Raw genomic sequence first — 17,836 nt, forward strand, 5'->3', positions numbered from 1 at the left:
CAGTCCAAAGACATTCAGATTAAACTAACTGCCGTTCCCAAATTTCCCATTGCCTGTGAATATTTGTGTGAAGTAAGACCTAACACGGTCATAAAAAGGGGAATGATTACAATGGTCACCACTGGCCTCCACGGACTGCAGTGGTTCCTAGATGAATGGATGGATACACAAATACTCCATCACTCACTAATCATCTACACTGCTTTATTTTGTACACAGTGTCGCGGGGGCCTGGAGCCTATCCAAGACTTAGTGCCAATCCATCACAAGACACGCGCACACTCATTCACACACTATAATTTGAATTCATTTCAGAAACGGCAATTCGCCTAATGTGCATGTGTTTGGACTGTAGGAGGAGACCTGAGGAAACCCACCATGCACGGGGAGAACATGCACACAGATCCGAGGTGGAAATCTATCCCAGAACCTGGAGGTGCAAGGCGACAGACCATGGTGGCTTCATGAATGTACAAAAAGTGTAGAGAGTTAACATACACAGAAAAGTACAGTAAGGGATATATAACATGTTTGAGACCCCCTGACTTTTTAACTGCAATCAAGACAGCATGCCCTCTCGGTACCACTGGCAGTGCAGTGCCAGCTCCGTACCCTGTCATGAGCGAGTCACTGGTATCAACACCGACAGGGGGCGCACGAAACCCGCGACAGGACCCGACATACTGTACAGTCAACGTGCGCTCCAGGAATGCACTCAGGAACAAGCAGACAGACCCGAATAGGAAATAACGCCGTGAGAAACCGTGAGGTTGAGAAGGCAAAGTTCTTTTTTTTTTTTTTTATCTGACGGCACAAAACGTCACACACACACACCGAGATTAGCTGCGCGCCTGCGACGCTGTGTGTGTGACTGCGCAGCTGTCACTGAAACACGCCGGCGCTCGCGCTGCTCATCGATCAGCCGCGGCGAGTCCGCACGCGCTCCTTCTTTTAGGAAAGCAAGCTGATTACAAGCTTAAAACACGCGCGCGCACACGCTCATGCTCACAAACCAAACTAAAAAAAAAAAAAAAACTCCTAGGAAGCGCAGCAGGAGGACAAGAGGGAGCTGTAAAGGAAAAGGGACTCCAAATTTTTGTCTATTTGGACTGTTTGTGTCCGTGCAACGACAACAACCGTGAAGCAGATTAACGGGGAATGCGCGTTTGGAGAAAGGAGGCGTTCCCAGGTGCTCCGGAGGATGCATCGTGAAGGTTTTTAGGCGAGTACAACGCGCGCGCTTGGATGTCGCGGGTTTGGGTTGACACTTTCTCTCGCTCATGGATATCTTGTTTATTTTGGACTGGTGTGTGTTTTGAGTTCACTCCTGCAAGCTAACCCAGCTGACAGCTGAAATGTTAGAGAAAGTGCACAATGTGAGCCCGACCCTCCACGCACCCGCACCCGCACGCGCACGTGTAACACCCCTTGAGGTATCATCCTCCTGATCCCCCGGACTCGACCAACGCGCGCGTTTACACTCTCCGTTCACAAGATGACGAGCACCGGCCCCAGCATCGTGTACGAGTGGCTCCGGACGCTCCAGCTCTGCCAGTACGTCGAGGCGTTCGTGGATAACGGCTACGACGACCTGGAAGTTTGCAAACAGATCGGCGACCCCGACCTGGACGCCATCGGCGTGTTCATGCCTCACCACCGACAGCGGCTCCACGACGCCGTGACGAGACTCAGAGACGAGGACAAGCAGGCGGCCTCGGGGCTTTATTTCACCTTGGAGCCGCTGATCCCCAGCCTCAGGACATCCAGGTCGTGGACGGACCAAATCGGGATGACGTGCACGGGGTCACACCGGAGTCTGACCCTGCGCGACCGGGAGCGTGTGATCTACCCGAAACTCAAGCTGAAGATCATGATCAGGGATAAACTCGTTAGGGACGGGATTAATCTTGCAAGGCCTCCGTATTCTAACAAGGTAGGATTTCGTTTCTCTTTCTGGAGGATTGGGAAGTGTTGACCATGCATGCATGTCCATGCACAAGTTTTTCTTTCATAAATATTAGTTTTGAGTGTGTGAATATGAATAAAGAAGGCGTTAGATCATTGCCACTGATTATAACACAGTCAATAATAACTGACAGGTGTTCATGTTCTAAAGGTGCAATGGGCGATTTATTTATTTTTTGTTTGTTTATTTGGTAAATCTGTATTCATGCAGGCAGCATTGTGTCTTAGTGGTTAGCATTATCGCCTGGACACGGTTCTCTCCGCGCTTGGTTGGTTTCCTCCGGGTGCTCCGGTTTCCTCCAGGGAGAAAAAAAATGTATTCTGAATACTGAATTACTAATCTGCATGTCCAAAGACAATGGCTAACAATGGATTGATACCCCATCCAGAGGGTTCCCTTGTCTCCTGGAATAGGCTCCAGGCCCACCCGTGACCCTGTATACAGGATAATGCAGTAAAGATAATGAGTAAGTGAGGTGTGCAAGGAGCAATATGAGATTATTATTTATTTATTTATTTATTTATTTGTGCTTAGTTTTTTTGTCGTTCTGTTTATGTGCAGGTGGCACCATGGCTTAATGGTTAGCATGGTCACCTTGCACATCCAGGATCCGGGTACGATTCCATGGAGTTTTCATGTTCTCCTTGTGGTTAATGGGTTTCCTCTCCCAGTCCAAAGACATGCAGGTTAAGCCCTAAGCCTTTAGTCTCCTAGGATAGGTTCTACATCCAACAACCCCCCCCCCCCCCCCTTTACCAAAATTGATCATTTTGGTAAAGCTTTGTAAAAATGCCAAGGAGTAAGGAAAAACATTCATATGTCAACTCTACCTAACCATTAGATATTTTATTCTGGAAAGAAAAAACATACTTAAAGGGAGTTCTTCATTTAATCTCAAACTCTCATTTATTGAAATGTTTCTCAATAATTGCTGTTGCTGTAAGTGACTCATTTTTAGTTTATTTATACTGTAAGTCACTCTTATGTCAACAGTTTGTGTGTGTGTGAACACCTAAACATTAGATTTATACGCAGTTCTTCTCCAAAACTCTTGGCACACAATCAAAAGCATTCAGTTATATCCATGTAGACTGTCATGGTGTGCTTTAGCATTATACTTTCTCTTCACTAGAACTAAGAGGCTCACACCATGTGCACAAAGCAATCTCAAGTGCACACATTGTTTTAAAGTAGGATTAAAAGAACTTGTCTAAGTTCTGACTAAACTCCACTAAACACCTGTGTGATGAACTATAGTAGAACACTGATGGCGCCCCAGACCTCCTCACCTGACATAAGTAGTGTACATGATCTTACTAATGCTCTATTGGCTGAATGAACACAAATCCCACAGCAATAAAAATCCATTAGATACAAGAATAATAGGAATTCCAAAATCTACCAAAAATCCTTTCCAGAAGAGTGAAGTTTATTATAAATAAGTCTGAAGTTGGAAGTTTAACAAACACGTGTGAGTGCAATGGTTAGGTGTCCACTTGAACAAATTTACATACTCCTGTCTCAACCCTTGTGGCATTCTCAGGTAAAGGTTAGTTGATAAGATAAGCGTGGCTACCCGGGCTAGTAAGCATTTGCTAATTAAATAAAATATATTCATTTTTTAATTTGCAGGTAAATTTCCACACATTAAAGTGTGTATTTCAGTTATTGCACTGCCAAAGGTATTTTGTGCAGCTTATATAGAGCAGGCATTTAGTAATTATTTGCAGTGTTTGGCATCTCTGACAAAATTGCCCTGATGGTTATGTGGTGTAGGTCAACGGTGGTCTTGCTGTTAATTCTGCTTCAGATCATGCCTTAGACATGTTCTCATCAAAGTTGACTTGTAGATTTAGTTTGGCAGCCAGATTGAGGGGAGTTATCTTTCCATGGTGTCATGAAATGGCAAGTGTTAACCAGTTTTGGACCATTACTCATTTTGTTATCACAAATGCACTGTGATTTATAAACCTAGCACTATTTCTTGTAACTATTGTGGAAAAATCTGATATACGTCATTGCAAAAACTGTTCCAGTCTGTCTTTTTGCCTTTTTGACAACTACCACTCTTCTGGCACCTGGTTTGTGCACGGAACAGATCCATGCACAACAGTTTAACAGTTTAAACTCCACAAGCACTACAACTCTTCACTGTAGTTATGGAATGATGGGGATTTGCAAGTTATGTTGGAATTTCTCCAGATGTCCAAGTGGACAAACTTTTGATCTATAGTGTGTGTACACATGCATGTATATGCACAGTATATATACAAAAACTTGGCTTTGGTTTTAAATGAGAAAAAAACCCATTAAGCATCTTTGATTTGATAATTAATGCATTAATGATTAGGGATGGGAATCACCAGGGACCACCATAAACATGTATGAAATGATAATTATGGTAATGTGCCGATAAGCATAAGCGTATTGCGATTTTGTGTCACAATTTTATATCTCTATAACTTTTTTTAGATTTTGTTACAATTATAAAGAAACTTAGCAAATATTTTGCTGTGTGAACAGTTTAAAGCATGCCAATGCATAAATTGCCTCACGAAAGAATCACGAAACATTACTGAATAAATTTTTTTATCATCTCTTGTAATTAATATGTTTAAGCTGGCGACAAATCTTTAAAATCTAAGCAGGTGAGTAGCTTCTCACTTCCTGAGGAGATTGGTGAAATGACTGGAATTGGGTTAAGAACTGTCTAAAACATTCTGAACACCTGAAAGGATAGTGCTGAACCATCAACTTGGCAGAAGAAATGTGGTTGGAAAATATCACGAATGACTGATTGGAGATCACTTAAACCTTTGGAGAAGCTGAGTCATAAAAAATTCTTAGTAGAAATCAGAGCTGTGTTTAATAGTAAAAGTAAGAGCATTTCCATGTGCACACACAATGCAATGAGAACTCACAGGATTGGGACTTGTGTGGCCATCAGAAAACCACTTGTTAGGAAGACTAATCAGAAAAAAAGGCTTCAGTTTGCTAGGGAGCAAAAAGTTAGACTTTGTAACAGTGGAAAAAGATCATGTGGTCTGATGAGTTCGGATTCACCCTGTTCCATAATGTTGGCCATGTCAAGATAAGTAGGGAAGCACATGGTGATGCACCCATCATGCATAGTGGTCACTGTACAAGCCTCTGGGGCAGTGTTATGATCTGGGGTTGCTTCACTTGGTCAGGTCTAGACTCGACAAAGTAGTGTGGCAATAAAGTGAATATAACTGATGGCCTAAATGTACTGAATGACGAGGTCAGTTGTTCATATGCCAGCCAAAGGAAGGGAGGGAGTGAGTGAGTGAGTTTTTGTAACACACGTTGACAGTAAATCTAGTAGAAGTTGGAATATGCTACCAGTACGCTTTTATTTTGAGACATTTAATCACGGTCCACCGCCCTTATTAAAAACAGTGAAGGCGTAGAAATTGCCTGTTTGCCGTCATTATAGAGATATAAGATGATCCTCAGTTTGTGTATGCTCATTATTTCTGATTGTTGTGGTTTGTGGGATAACGAAGGCGCCGTGTGGATTATCACAGTTAAACAGCACACTGGAAGTAGCCTGGTCTCTAATCAGTGTGTAACCTTAAACGCATCTTACCACCATTTAACACACTTTGTGCACATGAACTTATTCAGCATCAATAGCATTAGATAGTTGAGCTGAAAAATTTCAATCCATTTGAATATTAATCCATATATTGGTCATAAACTGTATTGTTACTGTGTACATATAAATATCTATTTATCTATTTTAATAAAAAGTTTTATTTTGTTTGATCTTATTTGGTTATAAATGTTCAGAGGCATGTATATATGTATGTAGGACTCATGTGTTCTAGATTTATTACATAAAGTAAAGTAAAAAGTTTTAAGCCTGCTATCACAACAACCAGGTTTTCAATAACGCCTCAGCAGTGCCACAGGCTGATCACCTCTATGCCATGCTGCATTGATGCAGTAATTTGTGATAAGGAGCCCTGACCAAGTATTAAGTGCATAAAATAAACAATTAAGTTTTTAGAATTTCTGTATTGTAAATGCTGCTTTGATTAATCCTCGAAAAGAAAAAACAATTTTAAGAGACCAATTTTTTTTTGTTGTTGTTAGCATGAAGCTGTATCAATGAAACGGAATTTAATTTACATGTAATTAATTTACAATTATTTTCAATGATATAATTTTTTTTGAGATGCACTTTATACACCAATCAGCCATAACATTGTAACATTATGACAGGTGAAGTGAATAACATTTATTATCTCATTACAATGGTACCAGGAACTGGGATGTGTTGGAGCGACTTCAACAAGGGCCAAATTATGATGGCTTAACGACTGGGTCAGAGCAACTCCAAGATTGCAGCTATTGTGGGATGTTCCCAGTGCGCTGGTTTGGACCTACACAAAGTGATCCAAGTAAGAAAAACTGGCGAACCAGAGCCATGAGCGGTCAAGACTCATTGATGCACGTAGGGAGTGAAGGCTGGCCCGTTTAGTCCGATCCAATAGAAGAGCTACTGTAGCTTAAATTGCTGAAAAAGTTAAAGCTGGTCCCAATAGAAAGGTGTCAGAGCACACAGTGCATCGCAGTTTGTTGCGTATGGGGTAGCGCAGATGGCATCAGGATGCACTCTGGGAAGAAGGCAAGCTGACGGAGTCTTTGGTCCATGTAGATCTTACTTTGACATGTACCACCTTCCAAAGGTGGCCTCTGTCGGCAGAATATTGCAGCCTGCCACACTGAAAAAATGGTTTAGCGGTCAATTGGCCACCAAATTTTTCAGATCTCATTCCAGTCGATCATCTGTGGATTGTGCTGGAAAGCCAAGGGCTGAAGGGAAAGGAACAGCACCCCTTCAGATGTCTAGTGAAGTCCATGCCTCAATGGGTCAGGGCTGTTCGATTGGCAAAATTGGGACCCAACACTTACATTTAAAGATAAAATTTGTAAGAAGGATTAAATAATGGGGAAAAAACTTGTACCATAATATCCAGCAATAGCAATATCCAAACCACACTACACTGGCTAGAGTAAAAGGGAGAAGGAGATTGAATGAGACAGAACGTGGGAGCGGAAACATGTCCTTTTCACGCCTTTCCTTCATGAAATCCCCAGGCTGTTAGCAGGTTTCCCCAGATCTCGTTCTAATCCATTTCAGTTTCAGCATTTTAGGAATGTCATGTCTGCTCCACCACATCTTTTCTCTACCACTCATGCTATTGCTTCTTTTTTACATTACCTGCTGGTTGGTACAGTAAGTGAACTTTTTTGTTCGCCTATATATATATATTTTTTTCCTATTTGTTTACGCAGTACTTTCTCAGGATAATGTTGATGAAGTATTATAACTCAGCATGGGCTTCACAGTATGTGTAAACAAGATTAGCTTTTAATGTGTGTGTTTTATCTTGTTTGCATTTTTTTTTGCAGAATTTTTATCTGTCCAGTTTAAGTGGCTTTGTGCCAACTGTAGCCTCAGGTTCTTATTTTTGGATGTCGGAAGATGACCTGAGATACTTTTCTGTTCACTTTGGTTGGAAAAAGTGTTTTTTTTTTTTTAGTTAGCATTATATTACATAATCTTATATAATATAATATTAAAGTATATAATATGTTATATAAACATTCCTGTCCTTTCTGTCAGCTAAAAAACTGCTGCTTAATGATGCTTATGCTTTATTTTTTTTAAATCAGCAGTTTCTGAAATCTTGAACCAACAACCGAACAGCCAATCTTGCACCAACAACCATGTCAAGTCATTAGGATCACATTTTCTTTATTTGCTTAATTGAGAATTAATTAAAGCTCTTAACCTATATCTGAATGTGTTTATGCAAACTGGATAAATAAAAGGAGGATGAATTCAAGAAGGATGAAAAGAGAGGGCCAGAACAGTAGAGAGGGTTGAGAGAGGTTGAGTTAAAAACAAATCTTGGGCATTATATTTCAGAGTTATGTATGGTCTAACCCAATTCCAAAATCGAGCATATGTACAGTAGATCGATATTCAACAGTTTAACCTGTCAAAAGTAACAGGCAAAAGTTTGGACACACTTTCTAATTCAATTATTTATTTTTTTTTTAAGTGATTTATTTCCCACATTCTGAAAATGTTATTAATACTGGAGGTTTCAACACTGAAATAACACGTATGGCATTATGGAATTAAGGAACAACAATGACAGATACTTGTTATTTTAAGACACAAAGGTCAGCTGTTTGAAATAGTTATTACAAGAACAGTATTGTGTCAAGTGTGTTTACAAAACCCATCAAAGGCAAGACCAGGACTTACCTTTGAAGCAGAGGAGAAGTTCATTTAGAGTTACCAGCCTCAGAAATCACCAATTAACAACCAGCACCTTAGATTAGAGCCGTTATGAAGGATTTACAGAGCATAAGTAGCAGACGCGTCTCAATATCAACTGTTCTAAGGAGATTTTTGCGTACTCTAGATGCCTTCAGCCTTTTTTTACAATGTAAAAAGAAATGGAAATCAGGAAGGACCATAAACTTTGGGTTTTGACTGGTAGTGTATCTCTAGGAGGGTATAGAAATGTATACAAAAAAAATTACATTACATCAATACCATTAATAGTTACAGCAAATATAGAAAGTGTTAATATTTTTTCAGATTTATAAACCATTGTTTTAAAGTAAGGGTCATTGGCTGTATATTAATAATAATAATAATAATAATAACATTATTTTTAGTGTTCGTGGTGTAGTGGTTAGCACTGTCGTCTTGCACCTTCAGGGTCCAGGTGGGTTGGTGGGTTTCCTCCGGGTACTCCGGTTTCCTTCCACAATCCAAAGAACTGTAGGTTAGGTTGATTGGCGTTTCCAAATCGCCAGTAGTGTGTGAATGTGAGTGTGTGTATGTGTGTGTGCCCTGTGATGGATTGGCATCCTGTCCAGGGTGTACCCTGCCTCGTGTCCTAAGTCTCCTGGGATAGGCTCCAGGCCCCCAGGACACTGAATATAGGATAAAGCGGTATTAGAAGATGAGAGAGTGAGTGATCTAATCAAATGGCCATTACAAGATAATCACTTACGAAAGACAGTAAAAAAATTTATCCGGCAGTACATTTTTCTCCACTCGAACGCACACACACACACAAAACCATATATTTTCTTTTCTGTGGTTTCCAGGCTAAGGGGTAACTGCAAAAAGAGTAGGATTTTGAGAAGGTTTCCATGGTGACCCTTATATAAATGGTTTATAAAAGTCGAAAAATTGAGTGTATTGCAATTATTTATGACTCATTGTACGCTACTGAATGGCTTGGTAGAATTTTCCAGAATCAATTTGAATGAAGGTGCCTTACTTGTGTGTGTGTGTGTGTGTGTGTGTGTGTGTGGGAGTATTTATGGAAGGGATGATGATGGTGATGATGATGATGATGATGGTGTTTACACTGAGGTCTATCAGTCTGTTGAAAAAGTGAGGTCAGCTGAAATAGAAGCGAGCAGTTGTCATGGCAACACCAGCATGCGAATTAGCCTTTAGACCAGGAACTTGACCAGGCTTAAAATGAACCATGGCAAGATCACTTCTGAAATTTATTTCCACTTTAACAGAAAAGGCCTCCTGTCACTTCATTCAGGATTTGTGTATGTGTGCATCCTCAGCATGTATATGTGAGCCACATACAACTGGTTTTTGTATGTTGTGTTCTTGTAGTGGGGTGTGTGTGTGTGTGTGTGCATTTGTGTTAGGATTTAGGATAGTGTATGCCTCTGTTACCAACCCCACTTAAACATGCACTCTTTTCTAGTTTATTTACAAACTGTTTAAAAAATTTTAAGTAAACTTACATAGAGGATGCTGACCCACTTCACCTCCTAACCTTCCCTGTCATCCCACGTACGAGATCTCTGTGCTTGGCACGCTGCCCTAAACCTGAAGTGTTGTGTGCCCTTGATATGTTGGTCATCTCACATTCATATCAAGAGCTGAGAAAATGTATAATTGTTCTGTGATGGCATGCAAATATCAAACCATAAAAAGCATTAATGAATATTAATTGAGGTAAGTGATATCCAAGTATAATTCTCTCTCACCGCCCTGACCGTCAGTTCTGCGGCCATCAGTCGTGACCTTGTTCTGCATCACTGAGGGGGAAAAAAAGGCATCTCAGTATGCATGAAGTAGCATAACAAAATCTGTAATTATAATTAGGAAACTTAATGAAGGGTATCCGATAAAAGAGAACAGTTGGGGCTGGATGGCCCTTTTATTGTGTTTAATTAATTATGTAATTGAATATTGTTTTTTTTGTTTTTTAATAGTGTGGTATTTATTAAGATGAAGAAATAACCCAGTCAATCAAGCAAATTTCTTTATTCAGGTCTTGGTCATCTTTATACTGGATCATTTGTTCTCGTTGGGCATACATTTTTTAATTAGATTTAAAATCAGAGTTTTATTTTAGCTTCAATTCGATTTACCATATCAGTTAACATTCCCTGCTGTAAGTCGATGGTCTATTCAAACAGACTGGAAACTCCATAGAATGATCTAGTGAATTTTGGATGGTGGGGGGAATAAAGCTTAACACTGCATTGGATTGGAACCCTGTCCATAGTATACTACGCTCCGTGCCCAAAGTCTTCTTGGATAGGCTCCGTGCCTTCCGCCTTAACAATATTGCACATGGCAAGATTTGATCTATGAGTATTTGAACTTACATTGCATGTAAAAAAAAAACTTTTTTGGATTCTGGCTAGTGTATTTATTTCTCTTGATATGATTGTTGATAAGATGTTCTTGTTAGCATTGTTGGCACCAACATTCATGATATTAGCAGCACTTGCAGGATTTGCTAAGAGGGGTTGATCCGGAATGTAGTTCTGCTGTAGTCCATCACTGAATCACACAGAAGGCTGATGAGAGCCAATCAGTGGGACGTATTGGACAGGATGAACATGCCAGCATGTTGGACGCTGCCATGTACATTTTTTTAAAGCAATTTGCGGAATGATTACGTTAATTGGTCTAGCTTTGTATTGTGTGAATCCAGAATAGATTTTGTTAAAAAAAAAAAAATGACTTTAATTAGCTGCTACTTCATAACAATTATTAATCCAATAAACTTACAGTATTTATATTTACTTGTTTGGATGACACTTTTAACCACGACGAACAGTTTGTCTAATAATAGTTCAGCACAGTCTCTCTTAAATTAAATGACTGTCAGCAGTTTTCCTGAAGGGGTTCGCGATCAGCTGCATAAGGAACAGGAGCAACACGATTTAATGAAGCAGCAGTCTGAGTTTAATGAGTTTGTTAATGATCTAAACTATTCTACCATGCTCTTGCAGGACTGATCTTTAAACTAAGCTTCTGAGTTCGGGAATCCTCCCTTAAAGTCAAGTCTAGGTTCGGTGTTGAAAATCAAATACCTGGCCTTGAAGCACAATGGTCATGATAAATTGCATGAAAAGCAATCAGTTACACCAATAAAAACACAATACAGTGTTACAAGCCATTCTGCCGCTGTCGGTGCAGCTACAGTATAGTAGGTCAATGCTTTTACAACGAAATGTGTGACCTGTACAAAGGACAGCAGCATGTATGCCTTGTTGCATGCACATGTCAGTATCTTCTGCTTATTTTTTTATGTGTTAGGGAGATTTGTTTTACAGATCCACATGCAAGTTTAGTCTGTTACTAATAGAGCAGAACAAACACTCTAATCAGTCCTGCTAGTCCATCTTGTTAGCATACACACCAGTGCAGTTTCCCAGATTCTTTCCAGGACAGATCACTGAGTTGTACGCTGACTCTGTATGATTCAGAGACTTCTTTAGTGTGTGTGTGTGTGTGTGTGTGTGTGTGCTTTTCTTTTCTTCTCTTCTTATTTTTAAATTTTTTTAAATAAAGTGCATATATTTAAAACCTAAAAATTTTAAAGTGACATTTTAGTAGTTGATAATTTGTAGACGTAAGTTGATCATTTATGTATACACCTTTTATAAATGTAAAGGTTGTCTCCAGGTTCATTTCAGATTATTAATAACATTAAAATGATTCATCTGTCGCCTTGCACCTTAAGGGTCTGGGTTCGATTCCCATTTCAGGCCTGTGTGCATGGAGTTTACATGTTCTCCCTGCCTTTGGTGGATTTCCTGCGGGTACTTCGGTTTCCTCCCACAGTCCAAAGACATGCAGATTAGGTTAATTGGTGCTTGAAGTGTGTAAATGAGGGTGTGTACTGTATGTGTGTGTGCCATGGATGGATTGGCTTCCCGTCCACGGTATACGCCGCCTTATGCCCTACAGTAAATCTCCCAGGATAGCCTCCAGGCCCTGACGCGACTCGTATACAGGAAAAAGCGGAATAGATTATGAGTGAGTCAGTGAGTAAAATAACTAGTAATATATTCACATTGAGTTGGCTTTGTTTTGCAGTGCTTTTTTAGGTGGGTTATCTGTTCATTTTTCCCTGTTTTTAGGAAAAAACTAAAAAGGATCTTCATCTAAACCTAAACTGTTAAAAACTAATTATGTCATGTACTGTACTGTTACATTTACACAGAAGTAATGTGGAGCAGACATAGAAAAGTTGATGCATGAATGTTTTTTTTCTGTTCCTTTACATGGACAAAAAGGCTAAAAATTCCAAAAAAAATTTGTGATCTAGGATGGCAAAATTCAGTATTCCTTTTATTCATATTTATAGTTTTGAATACATTTGTTGTGAAGCGTTTTTTTCCCTTATAAATAAGTGTATGAAATCTACACGCTTTTTTTTTTTTTTTAATATATAATTACACAAACCACAAAGAAATACCAGTCTTAGACATTTAAACACTTACAGTAACACATCACACTAAGAACAAGCAAACAAACTATAATTTATAATGAATTCTTTAAGCTTATTCTTCAAAATCAATTTGTTCCAAATGGAGTGTATTAATTAATTCTGTCAGTCGTAGCTTTAGGGATGGAGACTCTTACCTTTTCCAAACTAATAGGATACTCTATTTTTACGCGATAATAAGACCATTTAATGAGAAGCTGCTGTGCCACCTGAAGTTTCCTCCGATGCTCTTACGATTATTAAAACTGCCTCTGGTTTAATCTGTATCTGAAATTATTTTTTAAAATAAAACAAAAAAATCCTGTATTTTAGGACATAAGGCATAATTATGAAGTAAAGTAGTCTTTGCTACCTCAAAGAGAAATATTTATGCAATGTTACCCCTGAATAATGTAGTACAACTTAATAAAATACCATAATTACCATAAACTGGCGACAGGATCACAGGCACCCAAGGCTCATCCATCCATCGTATTCCAAATGTTGGCGCCTTCACATTTTGAAACATTCCAGTGTTTTACATTTTATTAATGATCGTGTGTGAGAAATTTGTACTGTTTAATTTTTTTTTTTTTTTTATGTTATGCAAGTTTTTATGTTAATATTAACACACTGCAGAGTTGTCCATTTAAATGTGCGTCTTTGCTCTAGTTAAGAACAGCACAGCAAAATCTTATTTTACTTATATGCTAATTGGCAGATAAAAAAAAAAAAAAAGTTAAGTGCCTTTAGCCCTGCTGTACTAGAGCACGCTCTGGTCTTGGTTAAAAGTTGATAAAGCCGTTACTGTCACAGCATTGAAGTGAAAGTCGGCATGTAGTGGCCATGCATGTGTATAATGATCTGAGAGATATTTGCATGTCAGCTTCCTAAATAAGCGCTTGTACAATGGAAGAGCAGTAGTGACATGTTTTGCCTGCAGTGTTGCTTCTAGTCCAAAACTCTCTCCTGCTTTTAAAAAGATTTAATTGTGATCTTTTAAAAATTAACTGTCTTATCACTCATTTGTCCCACAAGGTTTGTATCCAATACATCATTTTCAGTCCCATCCTTGTCCTTTTACTATTAAAGACAATGTGTCTTACATGTGTCTTTTTGTTATGTATGTATGTATGGTGTGTGTGTGTGTGTGTGAGAGAGAGAGAGAGCGAGAATGATTGTAGAACATAAAAGGTCATGTAGCAGGTCTGTTTAATTAGACAGTATTAATTAATTAGAACGCATTGCATGTTTAGAAATATATGTTAAAATGAAAAGAAAAAATACAGTCACTGTAGCAAATACAATGTGTTGTATGACGGTGTACACGCCCATTTTTGGCAGACCCAAATGAATATTAATGACTATGCAAATGCAACGGTCACGTGACAAGCTTTCAAAATAAACAAGATGTAGGAAACCTAAAGAAGTGAAGGTTTTACTTGGCAGATTCTTTTTTTGCGAGTTGGCTCTGTGTCCGGTGATGGTTGTGTTAATGTGTTCATAAGAAAAAAAATTAAATGTATTGATAAATGTGCAAGGCCAAGACAATAATGGTATCACTCGCACCATGTATACATGGTTTTGTGGGGCCTGGAGCCTGCCTTAGGAGACATAGGGCATAAGGTACAGTCTAACCGGGGCACCAGTGCATTGCAGGGCACATACAGTACTGTGTATACTCACACACTCACATGCTCATTCACACACTACAGGCATTTTGGGAAGGCCAATTAGCTTAATCTGCATGTCATTGTACTGTGGGAGAAAACCGGAGTACCCGGAGGAAGAACATGCAAACTCCATACCCACAGATCAGATGCGGGAATCGAACCCGGACCCTGGAGGTGCAGGGTGACGGTGCTAACCACTACGACACCGTGCCGCTCCAGTGGTACATATTCATTATTTTGTCCTAGTGGCTCTAAAATTTGTCTCTGCAAGTGAACAAAGTGGTCCAAATTAGGCAGACAGCATTGTAATGATGGAACAATTACCTTTTAGTTGAGTGATTTGGATCTTTGTCTACTACTACACAATTTCAGATTTGTTTCTCCCAGTCTGTTTAGTTAAGTCTAGGAGATAGGAATTCAGCAGAATGCTCCTAGGAAGATTATTAAGCATCAGTTTGTGTCACAGTAGGGTGTGTGTGTGTGTCTGTTTTTATTTTTCATAATGTGCATTCCACAGAGCATTTTTACAGCGCTGCATTGGTAACAGGATAAAAGCTTTTGATTTATGTTCCGTTTAATGTCGTCGTTCAACATAATGGGTTTATTGTGTTGTTTTTATTTTTGCTGGTTATTGCCATGGAGCAAATCAGGAGGAATAACAGAGCAAAAGTCCCACTTCATTTTATCAAAAATAAACAGTTGCATGCATGCGTATGTCTGTTTTTCATAATGTGCATTCAGCTGAAGGTTTTCTGAAAAACTTGAATTGTGAATTGCTCAATAAAAAATTTCTTTCTCAGCATCTGAAGCAAATAGAGACATGAAATACAAATCATATGACAAGTTGAACCTTTGCCTTGTATTGCATATATTTTTAAGCTCCATTAAATATATATATTTTTTTTTTTGACAAGCAGGCTTGTTTCCGGACATTTTATAGTTGACACATATTGGTGGTGCGATACATGCTTGCCAAAGTCCCCAATGTCTACGGCCTCTCTGTTCTGTCTCCACACTTCCTGCGCACTTGCTTTTACACAAGAGCTTCTCATAGTTATGGGAAGTTGTGGCTCCCTCAAGTACCGTTGGCCAAGGAGCCAGGGTAATTCCTCTGCCAGGTCCTCCAGCCACTCGGCTGTGAATGTTCTCGGTGCCAACAGCGTGCAGTCAGAGACAATGTCACTGATGGTCTCCTCTGGTTTGCTACACGTCCTACACCTGCTGTCTGCGTGCTGCTTTGAGATGTTCCTGGTGCTGTGCCATCGTAATCAAGCTTACAGGCGCTCCTTTGAACCCGGAGCTGCAAAGCCATGCCACATTTGCACTTTTGTCAACTAATGGTATACTGTACGTAGGTTTGTAGCACTAAGCAGGGTACATCCTGGTGCCAGTCCATCATAGGGCACACAAGCACACAATTTGGAATTTGGAAACGCCCATTGGCCTACTCTGCTTGTCTTTTGGAAGGAGACCGGAGTACCCGGAGGAAACCCACCAAGCACGGGGAGAACATGCAAACTCCTCACACACGCACGCACACACACACACAGACCTGAAAGTGGAAAGCTAACTCTCGACCCTGGAGATGCGAGACCATGGGGCTAACTGCTCTTTTAATGTAGTGCTCAAATTTAAATTTAATACAGAATTTTATTTGTATATCTGTATAGCTTATGTGCTTCATAATAATTTTTTCTCTGTAAAGTTTTTTTGGGCTGCAAAGTAATTTGCATATATATTGCCTGTGTATGCCGACTCTCTGTGAGACGTACTTCCCCACTGGGCCACTCTGTTTAAAATATGTTAATAGATATTCAGTTCAAAGAGTTAAGATAATTAATCTGATTGGCAAAGCAACTGATATGGCTTAGTGCTTTATCTCCCTCTAGATGTTATGTAGGCTATTTTTAACAGAGGGAAGCAGAGGGGCTGAATGCTCTTGTTGTTGTGAAAGCAGGAAATCAGAGAGTAAGTGAAAAGATGATGATGATGATGGAGGATAATAATGTGAATGTAATGAAAAAATAATCAGCTCTAATTATTGTGCCAGTTGTTTAAAATGTTTTATTTGGGATTATTGAAATGAAAAGCTGAAACACATCATTATGTTATGATGTTGTGATCATACAGAGTTAGTGGCAAGCTAGTTTAGGCAGCAGTATGATTTGGCATCTTAAGCTTAACACGGTCATCTCTCAGTTTGAGATAAAGGATGGGTACCTGTACGATTCTCACACCATTTCATGTGATAAGCACAATGCTCCTTCATTTAATTACTTGGTGTATTCAGCATTTTAAGACAAAAATGTAACTAAAAAGTATGACTGTCAATATTAATGTGTTAATGCATGTGATTAATCTTGAAATTTTTACGTGGTATTTATTTATTTATTTTTACGCAAATTAATCACATGACCAAGTTTGCCCCTAATGGCTTCCCATAATCGCAGCACGGTAATAATAAGATGACTGGGAAAACATCATCACCAGGTGTGCTGAATGGCAAGATTAATTACAAATATATGTGTCTAGATAGAAGTTGTGTGCTTAAGCTATCTTCAGTGGAAACTATTTTTACAAGAATGTAACCCATGGGAGTGGTGGCTCAGGTGGCTAAGGCTCCAGGTTGTTTGGTGGGTTTCCACACCCTATACTTCCAAGCCACTGTATGCAGTTTGCAAGATCTTAATTAAATATTTGTTAAATGTTAACGTTTGAGAAATTATAAAGCAGCATAATCTATTTTCCCTGATCAGTTTGTCAAATGCATTTCTTTATTCCAACATGGCATGTTAACAATACAAGTAAATCTGAGTATTTTAAAATTAAGATTAGTCGTGTTTAGTCACAGACTGACTGCGATTAACTAGATTTAAATTTATACTCGAGTGACGATACTACTACAAACATTACAGTATCCAAACTTAAAGAATTAACTATTTGATGATTGAGTTAATATAGTAAATTACTTCACTTTGTCATCCAACACAAAGTATTTAATTGTAAGTATTCTGAACGGAGAGAAGTAAGAACTCAAGAGGGTAATAAAGTCTTTCAGAGGACAAATGTTGAAACATGAAGTCAGAACTGAAATACATTTTTATGGTGGCGATAATCCTTTTCTAAACAGATATAACTTTATAGCTGCACGTTTTTAGTCAGATGAAATCGACCGACTCGCCGATAACAACAACAAAATGTAGATGCAACACTGTGGTATGACATACTGTATGGCATCTCGTTGCATAATTTGTAAATATTTTTCCGTATAAAATTTAGCATTTTATTACGGGTTATTTTGGTTTACCTTTGACGAACTATTCATATTTACCCAGCCACAACAGCAAGGATAAGACAGTTGGTTATTTTCCGAGGGGCAG

The 17,836-nt window shown here is 39.1% G+C and overlaps 1 protein-coding gene across 3 annotated transcripts in view; it reads left to right on the forward strand.

Moving 5' to 3' along the window:
* The first annotated feature begins 1,399 nt into the window (after positions 1–1,399).
* The window catches only part of sash1a (SAM and SH3 domain containing 1a), a 279,865-nt gene continuing 263,428 nt past the window's right edge, over positions 1,400–17,836 (forward strand). The window contains exon 1 of one of the 3 annotated variants that reach the window (XM_053491097.1): positions 1,400–1,933. In XM_053491097.1, the coding sequence (XP_053347072.1) occupies positions 1,496–1,933 (438 nt within the window). In that variant the 5' untranslated portion in view covers positions 1,400–1,495. The remainder of the gene's footprint in view (positions 1,934–17,836) is intronic. The other 2 variants (XM_053491096.1, XM_053491098.1) reach the window with 2 other exon arrangements.

The sequence above is a fragment of the Clarias gariepinus genome, chromosome 2, assembly GCF_024256425.1.
Source record: "Clarias gariepinus isolate MV-2021 ecotype Netherlands chromosome 2, CGAR_prim_01v2, whole genome shotgun sequence".
NCBI lineage: Eukaryota > Metazoa > Chordata > Actinopteri > Siluriformes > Clariidae > Clarias > Clarias gariepinus.